This window comes from Heterodontus francisci, chromosome X (assembly GCF_036365525.1).
Source record: "Heterodontus francisci isolate sHetFra1 chromosome X, sHetFra1.hap1, whole genome shotgun sequence".
NCBI lineage: Eukaryota > Metazoa > Chordata > Chondrichthyes > Heterodontiformes > Heterodontidae > Heterodontus > Heterodontus francisci.
Window position 1 is genome coordinate 6,845,523 of NC_090421.1, and position 21,141 is coordinate 6,866,663.

The window sequence follows — 21,141 nt, forward strand, 5'->3', positions numbered from 1 at the left end:
CCTCATGGTGGGGTACGCTCCATAGGTGCCCTCTCATACCTCACCCAAGTGATTATTCATGTGTAAGCTCAGAAAGTTAGTGTCCACAGGTTATTCAACCACTAGTCTGATCTTGACGTCCACGCACATACTTTCCAACGGGGCAATGAGTAGAAGTGGGAATCCTGGCTGATTTTTTTCTGCTTCCCTAGCCCTGAAGAGACTGAGGTGAATTGCAGTAGGGAATGCTCTTCTGAAGTTGAGGGTAAGGCATATTGTGGGTGACAATTTTGCATTGCTGCTGGTGGTCCTACAACTATCCAGGAAGCACTTCGTCCATGGTCTAATTCCACAGCAATGGTCTTCTTTATTTTGACAAGCACAAGTAAAAATTAACTCAAAAGTCAGATGGAATAAGTAATATATTCGCTACAGGAAGTGACGCAAATTAAATTTATTTGCACAGCTCTGGTAAAACATGAAAATGCTTCTGCTGTCAACATGAAAAGTGAACTACTGACTGATTCTGAAGCAAGAGTTTAGCTCAAGAATGCAACAGAAAGAGAAAAATTAAGTGATCTAAATTATAGGTCAGAATTACTTTTAATTTTCAACACTGAATGATTACAAAGTAACTGTTTCCCTGTCGTACTCTCTAAATTGTTAGTTTTGTTTTGTGGTTTTTGGAACATAAAGTGGAATGGAGCTTTAGGGACCAGAAGTCTCAGGTTCAAACCCTGATCTGTACCGAGTTGGCTAATTTCCACCAGGGTTGCAGTGAGGGTGCTACAATTGGTCTCAGGATCTTTAGACCAGGAAAGGTGGAAAATGAAGCTGGAACCAAGGCAGATTGATGTTAAGATACAGATCAACCATGATCTAACTGAATGGCAGAACAGGTTCAAGGTATGACCAATTCCTGTTCCTAAGTCAGGGTTTCTCCTGATCAGCTAACGATTAAGTGCACATCTATGGATGTTGGGCAAGGACAGGATTGGGTTCGGCTATGATGTCCCCATGTTTGCATAGGCTGCCAACATTCATTGTCTAGGCTCACCATGAATAATAGCCACCTTTACAAGCTTTCTGAGGGTGGGAGACATCCTTGGAATTTCCTCCCCCAACATATAGTCATGGCTTCAGAAGGGGAGAGGAGAGGGGTGGACAACACAAGAAATCATGAAACAAGATCAAGTCTGTTCCCTCCACAGACCAGGTATAATCTAAAAATCATCTACTCGACCCTCTATTAAATTTATTTGATCACTGGAGGGGTAGTTTTGAAAAATTTCTCCCTGACTCCCCCAAAAATAAGCCAACAAAAGTCCACAATCTCTATCTCCATTATTCAAATCTTCCCAGTTACTTTCCTCAGATCGCGCTTCCATGGTTCGAGCAGCGCAGTTGGTCTTGTTTTGGTCCATGCACTATGGTCATAGTGTTAAACTGAAGTAACAGTCAGAAGTGGAATACAGAATGGTGCATTACCTGGGGTCTTAGTTTTATATGTGCAATAAAATGTAATAGGGAGCACAAAGGGCCTTTCTGGAGATGAGGCAGCTCTCAAATACAGAGAGCAATGTGCAAACAAACCCATTGGAAAGATACAAGGAACCAACAAAAGAAAATCCGAGGTTTGGGTTACTCATTAACTGGAGGGATTGCATTTTATTGATAAGTGGTAACTTTCCAGCTGGCAGCATTGGGAGTGGCTGGCTGCTCTCTGCACAGAAACTGAATGCTGTTTGCCAGCAGCAAGTAGTTGGTTAATGTTTTCCAAGAAAATCAGTGCCCTATCTAAACAGCATAGTCAAGGTGCAGGTGTGCGCCAGGAGGTCAGTCTGATTTCACAGGTGTAAAAATGCAGTAAAGCATGTACAAACTCAGTTAAAAGCATCAGCAAACAGCAATAAACTTTCGAGAGAGACAGAGGGGCACACACTAATGGGGGGGGGGGGGGGGGTGAGGGAGACAGGAAAAAACAGACAGACAATAAGAAACACACAGTATTGAAAAGATTTGTTATATAATTACAGCTATTTTAAATAAATATGAAGCGCATTTATTTCAACAAGAGTTCATAGTAAAAGCACCCAACTCCTCATGTTTACTTTTAACCATCTGCAATGTAAATAGCTTCTGATCAGGCTGATGTAAAGTCAGATTCCCTGTTCTACTCCTGTCTTGAGGTTTACAACACCACATGCAAAATATAATCTAAAGTATGTATGGACCAGTTCACAGCTAGGTTATAGTGCAATCTGCATCTTAATTAAAGTTGATTCAGATTAAAACTATGGGACATTAATTAAATTCCCCACATGACAAGTGAGAAAGATTTAGGGAGCAAAAACTCAAGACAAGCAAGATAAGGAAAAGTGACTAAACAAATGCAGAAAAAAGTCAGAAGTAAAGGAGCCATAGACAGGAGGAAATTATATAGAATATATATAGAGGGGAAAATATATATAATATGGATAGACAGATATAAAGAGAATGAAACATAGAAGTGAGAATGAGTGAAAGGGAGAGAAAGGAGGAAAGCACCAGGTTAAACATAGATAGATAGACAGAGAATAAAAAGACATACAAAAGGAAAGAGAGACACAGAAAACTTCAAGGAGACAGCAAGTGAGAGCAACACTATCTGACCCAACTTCTGTTAAAGTGGCTACAGACACAAAATCAAAAAGGTCAGAGACTTTAGTTCCATAAAAACAAAAAATTAAATTAACAAAACATTATAACATACTTTGATCATTACTATTAGAAATACTGCCACATAATTCTATTAATATTGACTTTATCCCAAATAATTATATTACAATTCAGAAGTATAAAAATAAACTTTATAATAATTCCCCAAACTGGTTTGTTTTTGACCAAGATTACATTAACCACGCAACATATTTAAAGTATACACATTCAGAGGGACAATTAAAAGTTATATATGTGACATAGAAAAATATATTCTGGATGTATATTTACTGACACATAAAATAAATTCTATCCCTGGGGAGCAGAGTTCCCTTGTACAGAATTAGAAGTCCACAATACCACTTAAAGCTGAAGACCATGTAGGTACTTATGTGAATGGACCTGGTGGATCACAGATACACCAAGGTTGTATCTCCATCCACAACCTCCCTCCGGCAATGCCGGCCTGCTCCTGCAACTCTTCATAAAGAGTGAAACTTTTCTCTATCCAGAACTTTCTCTCCTAAGCTGTGGAGAAACCTGGAGTACCAATGGATGCCATTCTCCTGCGTGGCATTGCCATGCCTACAATGGAGGGATGGTAACAATGCAGTCAATGAGTGAAAGAGTCTGAGAGGTGCAAAAGCCAGGTGTGCCCAGTGGTGCTTCTCTATAACAGCGTAACAAGATGCCAGTACATTATTCACTAACAGTGTGCCGTGATACGTCAGAGGCGCATAGGCACCAACGTCCTCCTCCGCATAGATAGCTTTAATCCTAGATGAACGCAGATGGCTTGAGCCAACCTCCCTGACAAGGACGAACTGACCTGTTCGCACTCTGCTAGCAAATGTTGGCCTAAAGTTCTCCATTCTATCTGTGTTATTATCAGAAACAAAGATGAGGTGTGCTGCTGTGAGTTCCAGTCGCTGTCGGGGATCTTCAGTCTCCAGTACGGTGAAAGAGATCCTCAGCTCTTCTTCTTTGTCAAGGAACAGCAGGACTTGACTGGGAACCACCTTGCCAGCTGCATCCACTGTTAGGACCCGGTCCCCAGGATTCAGCTTTGATACAGCCTGAGTTTGCCCATTTTCCAGTGTTACCATGGCTTTAGAAGGGAAACACCCGCCTGTTTTGGTGGCCAGTGAATTATCTGTAAGATAAAAAGAATCAGGGATTAGACACCCAGTACTTACTCACTAAATTAAGTTCCCCAGCTCAGCGACGAAAAAAATGAAAATGCTAGCAATTCAAGAGTCTCCAACTGAAACAGTAATACTATGCCTCAGTACCCCTGAGCTGCGGAGTGGGGGTTTGGGAGAAAAAGATCAGTCAGGGTTCCCACTCCTGATTGCTACCCAGTGACCCTTCCAGAAAAGAAACATGTGTGGACATGATCAGGTTGTGCTGCCCATCACAGTCAAATAGTTGGAGAAATACTCACTTGTCTAGACTCGCACATCAATACCACCTGTTTAGGGGAGGTATTGGAGAGTTACCAGAATGAGTTTGTCTCTTCAGCAGGGGAAAGGGGTAGGAAATGACAAAAAAATAAATTTAATGAAAAAAGGTTACAAAATAGATACAGCATCTACACATAGTTGAAACCATTGAACTGAAAACATGATTTCTAGCTCAGCATGGTTGTAACATTCTGCCAGCAGCACAATAGATGTTAAAACTGTGAATATCTTCATTACAAACTGAAGGAGCCCATTGAATACTCTTGAGAGATGAAATCAATTTTGTGGGAAACAGATTATTCACTGAACAGGAACCGACTTTACTAGGTCACCATGAATTAGGTCATTAACATCAAAATTAGACACAGGAGGGTCTTTTCCTGCTTTTTTGTCATTGATTTATTGAGAACTTAAAGGTGGCAATCAACCTTCTGCCGTTAAGTCTGCAGTGCACATAGAAAATAAGGTTAAAATCCATCAACTGGATTGCGCTGGAGGGAGAAAAAAAACTATTTATCCAATTATACTCATTTGAAGGGACATTTTTATCAGGGAAATGTTGGTTTGCATGGCAGCAGCTTGAAGGGCCGCTAGAATTCATATACAATGTTTTGATATGAACCACTTAAAAGGCAATATTATGCCCTTAAAAACATCAACACATTCAAGAGGTAGAAATAAGATTGATAGCCTCTTGTTTCTGTGTTTTTTATAAAGATCTTATGGTTTACTCCACTTTTGTTTTCATGATATCAATGGCTAGACTGGAAGAAAATCAGGCAGCATATTGGCATATTTCTGCTGGTCTATAACTCGCTGTTTGGAAGCACTATTTGAAAGATTTTTTTTATATAAAGTACTTTCTCACTCATTTTCTCCTGTTCTTCTGTACTCAATGACTTGTGGCAGGAGCCACCCAGCAGCTCACCCAAGGAGCTATTTTCCTCTCCCACAGCTCAGGGGTGCAATGCTTTAACTACAGCTGTGCCTAAGATCAGCTAAGAGCGATTGACCTGGTCAGCACCACACTTAGCAGTGGATTTACCCATGGAACCGTGCAAAGCAGGAACTGCTTTTACATCAGTATTAGGGGTAATAGGCTAGACCTGGAGACTTTGAAGGAGCTGAATTAGTATACATAGATCAAATGAGAAAACTGCTGGAAGACCTGCAGGTTACTGACTGTTGCTGGAATTTCAATCCTGTACCCCGTTCCTAGTCAGTCAATCAGGGAGCACTCTGCCTTGGGCACTTCTCTGAATCTTTTGGGGCCCATATCTCCTCTAAAGGCAATTTCAGCAACAATTTCTACAGTATTTAAAAAGTAAAAATGTTTGAAAATGAAGACCACTGCATTGAAAGTAAAAAGGGTTATAAATGTATTGATATTTTTTACAACTGTTTTTTTGAGAGGGTCAGTGTGGCCATTGTACAGAAGTCACGAAATCAAGATCGCACAATTTATACTAGCTAATGATAGTGGATTATTTTTGGAGCCCTGGGCCAAACTCATTCGTAAGTCGAAGCAAAATACTGCGGATGCTAGAAATCTGAAATACAAACAGAAAGTGCTGGAAACACTCAGCAGGTCTGGCAGCATCTGTGGAGAGAGAAGCAGAATTAACGTTTCAGAGCAGTAATCTTTCATCAGAACTTTGATAAAAGGTCACTTACCTGAAATGTTAACTCTGCTTCTCTCTCCACAGATGCTGCCAGACCTGCTGAGTATTTCCAGCACTTTCTGTTTTTATTTCATTTGTAAGTCGCTTTTGTTAATGCCTGGAAGCTAAAAATGAGTGTGAAAAATCCCACCTTTAATCAAATTAAGTAACACTGCAAAAACACAAATCAAATTTATAAACTGTAAGTGATTTTGCAGTTAGATGAGCTACTGCACAGGCCACAAAAGGAGGGGTTGGTGTGTGGTACTGGGACAGATGACAAAGGATCAGTGGTGCATGATTGGAAGGGTGGGGACCGGGGTGGCTGCCTTCAATGTACAAATGGGATTGAGGTGTATCTTTAAACTTGTGTTGAATACCTCCATTAAATATGTGCTTATTTTGATAACTGACCAGTGTGGATCCTATTTTTGTTTCCAGGGCACTGGGACTGTGACTCCAACAATCCAATGTTGATCTACCACTTCTGGTCAAAATTAAAGTTAATTAAAAGATCACAATTTCATTAACGTCCTCTTGGTTGGTGCCCTGATTGAACAGCCTGTACTGTTTGCAGCAAAGTGGTTAATGAAATCACTCACCAGTGGGACCAAAATGCTCCAGTAAGATTTCTGCTTTTTAATTTAATCATTATTGCCCTATTTGCTCTCCCCTATCTGGCAAGTGACTTTCTCCCAGGTGTCTGAGATTGTCACTGTATCTCTGGCTGGATGAAAGGTGCATGAGTAATACTTGCTGCTTTGATTTCGTCTCCTTCTCCCTGCAAAAGCACATGGTTTCCACTCAGTGTCTCTCCATGATGGAGTAAGCAAGATGGGAACTCCTATTATGTGGAGAGCTGCAGATGCAAACCCATGTCATGTCACTTTGCGGCACGATGTGTTACAGTTCCAGCACGTAGTGTACCAGTGCACTGACCCATTGTTTAAATTTGACAATCCCGATATTTACTGGGATGGAGCTGGGGTAGGGCAGCTTAGCGGTCGGGAAACCTGGAGGAACTGGTTCCCCTCAGGTCCTGCTGAATTTAATGGCAAGACATGATCATTTTTGGAATCCATTTCCCAGCCACAGCTTGGTGCTCCTGCTCCTCCTGGCTCACAAGCAATGCTGTAAAGGCAAACTGTTCCATTCAGCAGTCCTCACTTCCCTTCGGTTGCCAGGTTTCTCAAGGCCTGGGAAACCCAGCCGACCAGCATTAAAGCAGGAAAGAGATAAAATTTGAGGCACGTAGTCTCATTATAATATTTAAGTGCAGGATCCACCTCCTGAGCACAGGTTGGTCACCCACCTACAAAAGCACCCCAGCCCCATCCCACCTCAGTTAAAACCAGAAGTGGATGTGTTGGGTTTGAAATTTTTTATATTTTACCTTCCCACCTGATCCAGCCCCACCCATTTTTGGGGGTTAAAATTATCCTAGTCTATCCAGTGACTAGCTGACCCATGCAGACCAGGAGATCCCAGGCTCAATTCTCAGTGTGTGCGCAGTTAGCTGATGTCAGCCAAGGCAGCAGTAGGTGTGATTCAATTAGCCTCAGACAGTGTTCCTGCTCCCACTTGCAATCCAGTGAGCACTGCTGGAAACGTGTGTGTGTGTATGGATTGCAGGTGAGGACAGGATTGGATTCAGCTTTGGTGCCTCCCAGAGCTGAATGGGCTTCTACATGAATACTAGCAACTAAGGTGGGATATTGTAGGATCATACCCCACCATGGCGATAATCTAGCGACTCAGGTGGGATATTATAAGACAAAACTCCACTAAGGAGTTAATCCCTTTAGAAAAGGAGGGGAGGGAAGAAAACTTTTTTTTTGAAAAGCATAAATCGTTCAACATTACTTGCCATCACAATTATGTAAAAAATTCAACTTATATTTGTAAATAATAAGGTATGAGTGTGCATGTTTATATCAGACATAAAAATACAAATTTCCAAATGAAAACCACACCAGCCAAAATAACAAATTATCACAAGACAGTAAAATACCAAGTTACAGTAAATATGTGAAAAGAATAAAAAGTAAATAAAAAAATTAAAAGCCTAGCTATCATTATGACTCAAAAAGTTCTTCAAATATTTGCCTTGAAACAAAGATCAGAATCTTACCCATTGATCTAAGGCACCAATAAAAATAACTGTTGCTCACCCTGAAAAGGGGTCAACATTTATGACAGTTTCTAAGATTAAAATGTATAAAGGATTGTTCCTTAATACACCAAGTTTTATGACTGTATAGTGATAAAGCTATTTAAAACATTCCAATGGTGTGTGAAGAAACACTTGTTTAAATGGATGGATGGACTGCCCAGTGTGATACTGAGCCATACAGAGCAATTGCACTCCAGGTTTTATGTATTGAACTTGTGGATATCAGCTGTGGTACAACAATTGCCCTCAGCAACCATGGCCTATGGAGAAAGAGAAAAACAACAACCAGGGTTCCCAATCACCATCCAGTTACTCCTACTGGAAAAAACTTGATTTGGGCCTGTCTGCACTGCTGGGCATGGTTGAATCGCTGGCCTATACCAATTGACTGAACTCACTTGTGGGAAATAGCCACTTTTGGAAGGAACTAGAGCTCGCAGGAGTCTATTGTTTCCTCAACAAAATTCTCTGTTCCTGTAAGCATTCCTACCTGCCCTTTATAACTGAGGCCCTAGTGCTAATATCTTAAACAACTCCACTTGCTATCAAATGAAGTACAATAATGTAAAAATTGGCGGCCATAGAGTAGATAACAAAATTAAAAGCTTCATGGGAAAAAATCTAACAGAAATGTTCACCCTCTAACCCCTAAAATATTACAAAATATAAACAATGCCTGTAATACAATCATGTTTTTTTTGACAGCTGCTTGAGGTTCACTCTTGTGGTTCAGGATGCCAGCTTTGTAACCTTCTCAGCTGTTACTTATGTTCTATATAACACCGCCCATTTTCGTTAATAAATAATACTGTTTAAGATCAGGCCTGATGTAGTCCCAGAACAGATCCTTTGCGCAAATTTGTCCTTATCTCCAATCTTTGCAAGCTGCCCAACCCAAGGGCATCGTAAGAACTTCGGTCCCTATATATTATCTTCAAAGCTGGCTTTTGGATTTGCACCAGTTGACTGGATGACCTAGATGTTAGACTAAAACGCAAAACCTGGCAAGCACATGCCACATAAGGTCTGATCAGCCTTCTGTAAAAGAATAATAAATCATCAGTACTAAGAGTGGTTCTTTTAAGATACTCAAATAATACAATCTCTTCCAACCCTTTCCATATACGCATGATCTACGAGGACATCCCAGTTCAGGTCATTAATGTTGTAATGTCAAATATCATAGCAGCGCAGGTTGTACTCAGTCAACACCTACTGCGTTGGAAAAAAAATTGACATTGCTAATAATCAACTATAGATTCTCACTTGGAAAATGTAGTGACATCCTCATGTATTAACTCCCAAAGCAATTTGCCATGACATTGCCAGTGACAAGGATGCAAAGCAGAATAAGCCCACCCATGAACACATATATGGAAGCAATTTCAACACTAATCTTATTGTAAATGCCACAAGTTTAACTCTCCAGGTTTGTGTGATTGTTTGGCCTTCAGTGATATCACTGCCTTGCAACCGTACCCGAGTATCGATTGCTGAATATTTGCTGGAGTTAGAAATTTCCTGTAATCAACAAAAAGGTAAGAACTTGGTAAACCTGCACCAATGACACCACAAATCCCTTTAATCCCTCCATGAACATCATGCTCAACTGCTCTCATATTATTTTACCACAGGAAGCTGCAAAGAATAAAAAAAAGTTTCTGATTTGCACACTTTCTTACCATTGGCAGAAAGTTCCACAGCTCCCATTTTCAATAGTAAAGAAGTGATTTGAATACAGTACTTTTGTTTCTTTTTTGCTGGTGGTATTCAAGCATTTGTTTTCCTTCCAATTCCTTGCCTTTCTCTCCCCTCCCCTCCTTAAGGCCCAAACCTTTGCTGGTGAGGTACAGTTCCATTATTGCTTGCAGCCTTTTAGTACCTCACCCATGCCTTTCTTCACTTGCAAGCCTAGGGTATCAGCAGGGTATGGTGGATTGTGCAACCAAGCTAATCTTGTCCTCACCTGCAACTGTATACACACTCTTGACAGCTGGGGGTCTGTCACTAGACAATGCTGAGATTTGACAACCCTGAGTAATTATTCCTCTCCTTAGGCTAGGGGCCCCAAGCCCACATGTAGTGTTCCCATCACCACTACAGCTAAGATCAGTTAACCAGGGATAGATCAGGAATTAAACCTTGGACCAGCTTGATCTGTACTACTCAGTATTAGATGGAGTTGGAACCCTGTCAACCTCAGTTGTGTCTGCTTGCTGGTGTAGTATTAGGGGGCACTTTTTGTGGCCTTTATGCATGCACCAGTTTTTAAAAATGGAAAATGAGGATGAGCAGCAATTGCATCATTTCAATTATCATAATATAACTACAGTAATCTATTAGAAACACATTGGAAAATAGCACATCACTAACCTAGAATGTATTAATGCTGCCACATTAGAAACTACCTCAAGAATGTTAGGAAATTAAGTTCCATTCAAACCTCATGGTGATTGAGTGAAATTTTCATACTTTGCCTACTTGAAACATTAAAAACCATTCAGAAATACAATTATAGAGTTTGTCATTCCAAACATGGACTGTTTGTGGAGAGTTACATCAACTTGCATAACATTAGGATTTGGTATCGGTGCATACAAGGTCACCACTGGCGACATTAATAGCAGGACCAATTTGAGGTGGTGAATTCAGTGAATGGACTGAAGTGTGACTTTTTCCAGAGCACATCAATCCCAATAGACTAACAGACCTAGTGACAAGACTGCCAATACCAATGAATGAAGTTTAAAAAAAAATCATCAGCACAAGATTTGCAACACAATGACTGAGGATTTAATCCAATGTCAAAGTTTATCTAATCCAGTGTCAAAGTTTAACTGATGTCCATGAACTGCTTGTAGTTTGCTGGCACACTGGCACCATGTCATGCAGCTCCTATGCAACAGATCAATGGGGTGAAGGCCAATGTTTGGCTATCCTTGCATTGTAAATAACTGATACCACCAGGGGTGAGCAGCGTACACCAATCACTTCCCCAAAAGGAGGAAATCAGATGTAGGTGGGGAGGGAGGACGGCGGGTGGAATGTCAGGCTATCCTAAATTATTTACAGGGAAAAATCAAGACGACTTGGGAACAGGCTGCCTGATCATCCTCTCAGCTGCAGTATACTTTCTGGCAGAGAGCCAGGAGTGGTTAAAAATAAGAGAGAGGGCAATAGCAGAAAATACAATAAAAACATTTACTGAATAAATAAAACAAACTGCTCGAGATCCACTTTCACGGTTCAGAATGTCATTTGAACTCTCCAATTAGATTACAGCCTTGTAATAGCTCCCTGCAGTCTGTTATTATATTACAACACTTGTCTGAAAAGAAGATTAGAGTTCAGACGAAATGGAACCGGAACATCTGGCAAAGATTGAATATTAAACACGCTTACGTTTTTGCAAAGAGCAGTGTGAGCAAAAAAAACAGGCGCCAAGCAAGTGTTTAAAGAGAGGAGTTACAGTAGCCAATTAAAGACATGGTCAAACAAGCAGACTTTTGAAGGTGGGGAGAGCTTCAGCAAGGTGGAGGAGCTTATGAAAAGAATGCAACAACTGTTCTAACTGACATCAGCTAGCTGAGCACAAACCAGGGTTGAGCCTACGGCCTTCCTGGTTTGTACCACACTGAGTGGTATATTTACCCACTGAACCAGCAGGGAAACAGCTGATGCATCAACAAAGGTAGGTAGCACCAGAGACAAGCCGTGACTTGGAGAATGAGGTATGAGATGATACATGAGCCAGCAGTCAGCAGGGGCCCTTCAGTCTAATCTGACATGGATCAGCTACTGTTTTCCATATATTTTCTCTCACCCTCTAGCCTACATTTTGCTGCTTGATAATGTACTTTTGCTTATTTAATTTTTCAAATTTCATCCTGTTTTGGCAAGAGATCAAGTTGGTATACAACAGAGAGTGATGGTAAGGACTACAAAGACTCCTCCATTGGCTCAGTGTATCCAGTGAGTAGCTGTGCCAAGGTCCTGACCTCCAGTGTATACTGATCGCAGCTTAGGGTTGGGGGTTAGGGGGTGTTGGCACTGGTGGGGGAAACTATCAACGTTTCTGCTTCCAAATGCAAACCAGCTGGATGTGAAGTGAACAGGGATTCGGCTGTGATGCTTCTGATGCTCACCAACACCCACACATGAATAATGACTACTTGGGTTAGGCAGTAGAGGGTTTAATATAAACATTTTCAGGAGGGAAGAAAATTGGCAGAGAAAATAAAAAGGTGCATTGCACATTTGCAATCCTGAAGCTGAGAGAGGTGTAAAACCACTGAGTACTGTACAGGGCTTGTGTAATTTAGCATGTCTGAGTGAGCCAGTCATGTCTCTACAATCTGAGCAGTTTAACAACCCCAGTGGACTCCAGCAGGAGGCTAATTAAACATTGACAGTATTTATCTCCTGACTGCTGGCCAAAGCTTTGGGAAGTTAATACGATTCAAAGCACTGAAACCTTCAGCAACCTTTGCAATGAATCCTATTTTATTCCCATAGGATCTTGCACCTGTCCTAACAACCAACATACTCTACAATAAAATATTCTCCAGGATACAGGGATGAATGAAATTCACTCAGAACAGAGTGGAAAAGTACATGGATACCTATAGATAACAGAAATATTTGTTTTTTGAGAAGCAACTGGACTTCAGATCTTAAAATGTAGAATCAGTTTTAAATTATTTCAGAGCTCATCAACATTCTAAAAAAATCAGTACTGCGGCAAGGATCCAGCTCTACTGGCAGAAGGTACTGCTCGACATCTATTATATATATGTGCACACATTAAAACAAATCACCAAGTGCCCCACTGAACTAGCCTGGCACATTGCCTTCTGAGCCACCTCATTGTGTCCTCTCTGGACTCTAACAAGCTCTTGGGTTTCCTCTTAACTGCAGTCCAATGGTGACCTACCCACCAACACTGTCAATGTAGATTCAGACAGATTTGCATTTGTATACCACCTTTCACATTCTCAAGATGTCCTAAAGTGCTTCACAACCAATGAGCTATATTTTGAGCCCACAGCATTCTAAGTCAGAGGGGAGAGTGCTTCCACTGAACTGAGCTGACGCTTAATACAGTACTATGGAAGATGGTGCAGTCCAAGAAAATCATGTACTTCCTGAGGCCGAACTAGGTGAAATGTTGGTACCTTATCCAAGTTTTCATTTTTAATGTGCAAGCCGAAACAGCAAGCTTTTCCAGACTATTTTGAGATGGGGAACATCACAGCCAAGAAGGATACTTTCCTCACTCAATGTTCAGATTTCAGCTATCCAGTACCTCCTGTTGGAAAGTGAATCAATTGCAGAAAAACTGGCTAATGCCAACCTCTATCCTGCCAAGAAACACATGACAATAGTAGTACCCCCCCCACCCACCACTGTTCCAGCTCAGATCAGGGGTTGGATTTATGCGTCGGGGGTGAGAAACAGGAGTTGGGGCTCTTTCCAGGTCCCGAACCCGCCCCTGGGGGGGGAAACTGTCACTCTTTGGGATCTTCACGGAGGCGCCCCCTTAATTGGCATGGAGACAGGATTCCTGTCCAATTAAGGGCAGTGGGCGGGCTCTCGAAGCTGCGGGGCCAATTGGAGGCCTTCCAGCTTGAGAGCAGTAGCAGCCTGCAATGGATGGTAAATAACTGAGAGGGCACTTTAACAGAAGTGCCCCCTCACCAACTTTTTTTAAATTAAAAATCAGATACAGCATCCAGGCCACCAATGTGGGGAGGTGGGGGGGGGGGGGCAGGTAATCCCTCTACAGGGCAAACTTTGGTTGCACCCGCATCCAGCAGGCAGGCAAGGAGGGGCTCTTGGCCTGCCTGGAACGCAGGCACTACTACCCCCAGCCTGCCAGAGATGCCTGCCTCCAGGCAGTTAAATTGCTCCCCAGCCCTCATCAGTTTGGGAAACTGTGGGCTTCACAAGTCTCTTAATGAGCATAATTGGCTACCCACCTCATGGGGACAGGTAGCCCTACCAGCCCTGAATCCACCTTCGCCAAAATGCAGTCTATAGCCAATTAGGCCAATCAAAGGCCCTATTATGGCCATTCTGCTCGCACTGACTGGAATTTTCCAGTCGGCATATGGGTCTCCTGCTGAGGCCAAAATGTGGTCTAGGGATGTAGGCGGCCTCCTGGCGGCAGACCAGGGTCCAGCGCTCCACCCAGCTAGGAAACCGATAGCCCCCACCCCCAATCCTCACACCCACCATAGCCACAGGGCCACAGCTGCGGCCATTGGCCATCCTGTGGAGAGGTTGTCCCACAAGGACAGCCAGGCCTCTGATTTGAAACATTTGTAAAAACTCTTCAGAGGGTGCCTCCATCTTAAGGTGCCCTCTTTTTCTCCTACCTAAATCGGCAGCTCCCACCTCTGAAGGTGGGGCTGCCAAGCTCAGTGCTGGCAAGGCCTCCTATTGGCCCTCCAGCCTCGGGAGCCCACCCTCCATCCTTAATTGGATGGGGTGCCCAGAGGCAGCCCTTTAATTGGCCGCCTCTTCAAAAATCGCGCTCTGGGTCCCGGCACCAGCATGTGTGGGTTTCCTACCTGCATTTCCTCTCAATGACAGGATCGGGATCCACAAATGAAAATCCAGCCCAAAGTTTCAGGTCTGATGAAAGGTCATCGCCCTGAAATGTTAATTCTGTTTCTCTTTCTACAGATGCTGTCAGACCTGCTGAATATTTCCAGCATTTTCTGTTTTTATTTTAGACTATGCTATGTTGAGATCCACTTTTTAGAGACAAGGAGGAATGAAACCAGACGGACCACCCGCCATTGACGTAGGCACCGGAAACAACAACCGCAAATCCAGCCCTGTCGACCCTGCAAAGTCCTCCTTACTAACATCAAGGGGCTTGTGCCAAAGTTGGGAGAGCTGACCCAGAGACGAGTCAAACAACAGCCTGACATAGTCATACTCACGGAATCATACCTTACAGACAATGTCCCAGACACTGCCATCACCATCCCAAGGTACGACCTGTCCCACCGGAAGGACAGACCCAGCAGAGGTGGCTGCACAGTGGTATACAGTCGGGAGGGAGTTGCCCTGGGAGGCCTCAACATCGACTCCGGACCCCATGAAGTCTCATGGCATTAGGTCAAATATGGGCAAGGAAACCTACTGCTGATTACCACCTACCACCCCCCTCAGCTGATAAATCAGTACTCCTCCATGTTGAACACCACTTGGAGGATGCACTGAGGGTGGCAAGGGCGCAGAATGTACTCTGGGTGGGGGACTTCAATGTCCATCACAAAGAGTGGCTCGGTAGCACCACTACTGACCGAGCTGGCCAAGTCCAAAAGGACATAGCCGCTAGACTGGGTCTGCAGCAGGTGGTGAGGAAACAACCAGAGGGGAAAACATACTTGACCTCGTCCTCACCAATCTGCCTGCCGCGGATGCATCTGTCCATGACTGTTTTGGTAGGAGTGACCACCACACAGTCCTTGTGGAGACGAAGTCCCGCCTTCACATTGAGGATACCATCCATCGTGTTGTGCGGCACTACCACCGTGCTAAATGGGATAGATTTCAAACAGATCTAGCAATGCAAAACTGGGCAACCATGAGGCGCTGTGGGCCATCAGCAGCAGCAGAATTGTACTCAACCACAATCTGTAACCTCATGGCCCGGCATATCCCCCACTCTACCGTTACCATCAAGCCGGGAGACCAACCCTGGTTCAATGAAGAGTGCAGGAGGGCATGCCAGGAGCAGCACCAGGCATTCCTCAAAATGAGGTGTCAACCTGGTGAAGAAGCGACAACCCAGGACTACTTGCATGCCAAAGTGTGTAAGCAGCATGCAATAGACAGAGCAAAGCAATCCCATAATCGACGGATCAGATCTAAGCTCTGCAGTCCTGCCACATCCAGTCGTGAATGGTGGTGGACAATTAAACAACTAACTGGAGGAGGTGGCTCCACTAACATCCCCATCCTCAATGCTAGGGAAGCCCAATACATCAGTGCAAAAGATAAGGCTGAAGCATTTGCAACAATCTCCAGCCAGAAGTGCCGAGTGGATAATCCATCTCGGCCTCCTCCTGAAGTCCCCAGCATGACAGATGCTAGTCTTCAGCCAATTCGATTTGCTCCTCGTGATATGAAGAAACGACTGAAGGCACTGGATACTGCAAAGGCTAAGGGCCCTGACAATATTCCGGCAATAGTACTGAAGACCTGTGCTCCAGAACTTGCCATGCCCCTAGCCAAGCTGTTCCAGTACAGCTATAACACTGGCATCTACCTGGCAATGTGGAAAATTGCCCAGGTACACAAAAAGCAGGACAAGTCCAACCCGGCCAATTACCGCCCCATAAGTCTACTCTCAATCATCAGTAAAGTGATGGAAGGTGTCGTCGACAGTGCTATCAAGTGGCACTTGCTTCACAATAACCTGCTCACTGATGCTCAGTTTGGGTTCCGCCAGGGCCACTCAGTTCCTGACCTCATTACAGCCTTGGTTCAAACATGAGCAAAAGAGCTGAACTCAAGAGGTGAGGTGAGAGTGACTGCCCGTGACATCAAGGCAGCATTTGACCGAGTACGGCATCAAGGAGCCCTAGCAAAACTGTAATCAATTAGAATCAGGGGGAAACTCTCCGCTGGTTGGAGTCATACCTAGCACAAAGGAAGACGGCTGTGGTTGTTGGAGGTCAATCATCTCAGCTCCAGGGCATCACTGCAGGAGTTCCTCAGGGCAGTGTCCTAGGCCCAACCATCTTCAGCTGCTTCATCAATGACCTTCCTTCAATCATAAGGTCAGAAGTGGGGATGTTCGCTGATGATTGCACAGTGTTCATCGCCATTCGTGACTCCTCAGATACTGAAGCAGTCCGTGTAGAAATGCAGCAAGACCTGGACAATATCCAGGCTTGGGCTGATAAGTGGCAAGTAACATTTGCACCACACAAGTGCCAGGCAACAAGAGAGAATCTAACCATCTCCCCTTGACATTCAATGGCATCATCATTGCTGAATCCCCCACTATCAACATCCTAGGGGCTACCAATGACCAGAAATTGAACTGCAGTAGCCATATAAATATTGTGCCTACAAGAGCAGGTCAGAGGCTGGGAATCCTGCGGCGAGTAACTCACCTCCTGACTCCCCAATGCCTGTCCACCATCTACAAGGCACAAGTCAGGAGTGTGATGGAATACTCTCCACGTGCCTGGATGGGTGCAGCTCCAACAACACTCAAGAAGCTTGACACCATCCAGGACGAAGCAGCCCGCTTGATTGGCACCCCATCCACAAACATTCACTCCCTCCACCACCGGTGCACAGTGGCAGCAGTGTGTACCATCCGCAAGATGCACTGCAGCAAAGCACCAAGGCTCCTTAGACAGCACCTTCCAAACCTGCGACCTCTACCACCTAGAAGGACAAAGGCAGCAAATGCATGGGAATACCACCACCTGCAAGTTCCCCTCCAAGTCACACACCATCCTGACTTGGAACTATATCGCCATTCCTTCACTATCACTAGGTCAAAATCCTGCAACTCCCTTCCTAACAGCACTGTGGGTGTACCTACCCCACATGGACTCAGCGGTTCAAGAAGGCAGCTCACCACCACCTTCTCAAGGGAAATTAGGGATGGGTAATAAATGCAGGCCGAGCCAGTGATGCCCACATCCCATGAATGAATTTAAAAAAAAATTTCCAGCAAATATTCTTGACCCAAATGTGTAAAAAAAAATGCTTTCAAGAACAGAAAGAGTGACTGCTCCTAGGCCTGTTCCACGCTGACAGAAATCAGAAAGTCAGAACAACAACCTTCCAGTTTTAATTTTAATGCAGTCTCATTGTTATTGCAATGTTTTGGTTGTAATCTCCTAAATTGCTACTACTTTGCAAATTAGGAAGGGGAGAGAGAGCAATTGGAATTGGCAACCTATACCTTCCTTGCTTGCTTGCTAGCTTTACCCTCTGAGGTGAGTGAAAGAAATGTCAATTTTCCCCTCAGGAAGGAAATTTCACTCAAATATCCTTCTGGAGACAGGATATGATTGTGAGGCGTCTCACTGAGTGACCGGGCGGTGAACTGACAACCACCACACATGTGACAAGGGGATAGGGCATCTGCCAGAGCTGGCAGTTTGAACCAAAGTATCCAGGGATGTCAAGTAAACCTTTAATTAGTTACAGCAGTATTACTGGGTCACAAACTATAGGAACGATTATCGGCATCTCTCCCTTATTCAATGCCTCCACACGTTAGGTAGGATGATATGACAATTGTAAAGTCAGGACTTCTTTCCTGTATGTAATATATGAAACACTGCTGTGTTTGTGCATAAATGGTCCCATTTAAACTTCATAGGTACATGCATTTGCAATTTATAATGTACAGCTTTAATCTTACTAAAATGGTTATCAGTGTAGCAGGATAAAATATAGGAAGAAGAAATTTGTATATTTTCATTCATGAACTCAAACCACAAGAGATACTTTTTGAAATGGAATCTCCATTTCCTTGGGATAGATTTTCAACTTGCCACCCAGGTGTATAGCTGGCATTGTGGATCAGCCGCCCATTATAGAAACTGCCTGATTGATTTCAATGGAAATGAAAAAAAAAAATCAGACACTTACTGGCTTGGTGAAGACAAATGTAGGTCCCTTACAGTCAGAAACAGGGGCATTTATTATGGGGAATAAAGAAATGGCTGACCAACTAAATGCATACTTTGGTTCTGTCTTCACAAAGGAGGACACAAATATCATACCAGAAATGTTGGGGAACACAGGGCTTAGTGAGAGGGAGGAACTGAAGGAAATCAGTATTAGTAGAGAAATGGTGTTGGGGAAATTGATGGGATTGAAGGCTGATAAATCCCCACAGCCTGATGGTATGCATCCCAGAGTACTTAAGGAAGTGGCCCTAGAAATAGTGGATGCATTGGTGGTCATCTTCCAAGATTCTATAGACTCTGGAACAGTTCCTACAGATTGGAGGGTAGCTAATGTAACCCCACAATTTAAAAAGGGAGGTAGAGAGAAAGCAGGGAATTATAGACCAGTCAGCCTGACGTCGTTAGTGGGGAAAATTCTGGAGTTCATTATCAAAGATTTTATAGCAGAGCACTTGGAGAACAGTGGTAGAATCGGGCAGAGTCAGCATGGATTTATGAAAGGGAAATCATGCTTGACAAACCTACTAGAATTCTTCGAGGATGTAACTAGTCGAGTTGATGAGGGGGAGCCAGTGGATGTGGTTTATTTGACTTTCAGAAGGCTTTCGACAAAGTCCCACATGCAAGATTAAAACGCATGGGATTGGGGGTAGTGTATTGCGATGGATAGAAAATTGGTTGGCGGACAGGAAACAAAGAATAGGGACAAATGGCTGTTTTTCCGAAAGGCAGGCAGTGACTAGTGGGGTACCGCAGGGATCAGTGCTAGGACCCCAGCTATTCACAATATATATTAATGATTTAGATGAGGGAACTAAATGTAATATCTCCAAATTTGCAGATGACACAAAACTGGGTGGGAGGGTGAGTTGTGAGGAGGATGTAGAGAGGCATCAGGGTGATTTGGACAAGTTGAGTGAGTGGGCTAATGCATGGCAGATGCAGTATAATGTGGATAAATGTGAGGTTATCCACTTTGGTTGCAAAAACAGAAAGGCTGTTTATAGCCATTCAGATAATAATCTGAGAGGGGAATATACAGTGAGACCTGGGTGTTCTCGTACACCAGTCGCTGAAGGTAAGCATGCAGGTGCAACAGGCGGTAAAAAAGGCAAATGGTATGTTGGCCTTCATAGCGAGAGGATTCAAGTACAGAAGCAGGGATGTTATGCTGCAATTATACAGGGCCTTGGTGAGGCCACACCTGGAATATTGTGTGCAGTTTTGGTCTCCTTATCTGAGGAAGGATGTTCTTGCTTTAGAAGGAGTGCAGCGAAGGTTTACCAGACTGATTCCTGGGATGGCGGGACTGACATATGAGGAGAGATTGAGTCGGTTAGGATTATATTCGCTGGAGATCAGATGAGTGAGGGGGGATCTCACAGAAACCTATAAAATTCTAACAGGACTTGACAGGGTAGATGCAGGAAGGATGTTCCCGATGGTGGGGGAGTCCAGAACCAGGGGTCATAGTCTAAGGATACGGGGTAAACCTTTCAGGACTGAGATGAGGAGAAATTTCTTCACCCAGAGAGTGGTGAGCCTGTGGAATTCGCTACCACAGAAAGCAGTTGAGGCCAAAACATTGAATGCTTTCAAAAAGGAGTTTGATATAGCTCTTGGGTCTAAAGGGATCAAAGGGTATGGGGCGAAAGCCGGAACAGGCTACTGAGTTGGATGATCAGCCATGATCATAATGAATGGCGGAGCAGGCTTGAAGGACCAAATGGCCTACTCCTGCTCCTATTTTCTATGTTTATATGTTTCTATCCACAATGTCCGTTTCGTGCACAAGCAGAAAGTTGAAAATCTATCCCCTGATAAATTGCAAATACCTTTCCTCATTATACTTTTCAAAGGAAAACAAGTACTTTACTCAGACATACAGAAGGAGAGGATGATGTTTTGTGAACTTAGTTACTATTGTACTAAAAATGAATCAAGGGCTGAAGACTATCACTTGCTGTTCCCAATCTACTGCCAATGCACCACCTGCCAAAAGGTATCCAAGAGCAGCCAGGGTGACCTTCCCTCTGATTTTCCTTTGCTGCGGTGAGACACATAGCCTCCATTTGTTGCTTATCCCAATTTCAAAGCAAAGGACAGGAACTCAACATGTGGGGAATTGCATGCTTGAATCAGTACATGCTACTCCACCACATCATACACTTGTATCCTTTTTAAAAGAGATCAAACCAAGAATTATAATAAGTTTTCATAACATTTTGATTTTCCCTGTGTACTTTAAAAAACAAAATCATAAACAATTAATGCTGATAACATTAGAGAAAGCTGGCTGAAATGACTGAGTCTAACAGCACAAGAGAGACGAATGAACACTTATTTCTGAGCCTCCTAGATAAGGACTTTTTGTGTATTCACGCTAATTCAGAACCCTAATAGCAGTGGGCCCAGTAACTCCTCCAAGTCAACTGTCAGTATTATATAGTGCTCATTATAGAAACAGAGCATATTTCAAACAACAACAA

At 43.4% G+C, this 21,141-nt stretch overlaps 1 protein-coding gene across 2 annotated transcripts in view; it reads right to left on the reverse strand.

Moving 5' to 3' along the window:
• Positions 1 to 416: 416 nt before the first annotated feature.
• Positions 417 to 21,141, reverse strand: part of dhh (desert hedgehog signaling molecule) — a 109,596-nt gene continuing 88,871 nt past the window's right edge. For both annotated transcript variants that reach the window (XM_068024430.1, XM_068024431.1), the window contains exon 3: positions 417 to 3,829. In XM_068024430.1, coding sequence (XP_067880531.1) covers positions 3,159 to 3,829 — 671 coding nt within the window. In that variant the 3' untranslated portion in view covers positions 417 to 3,158. The remainder of the gene's footprint in view (positions 3,830 to 21,141) is intronic.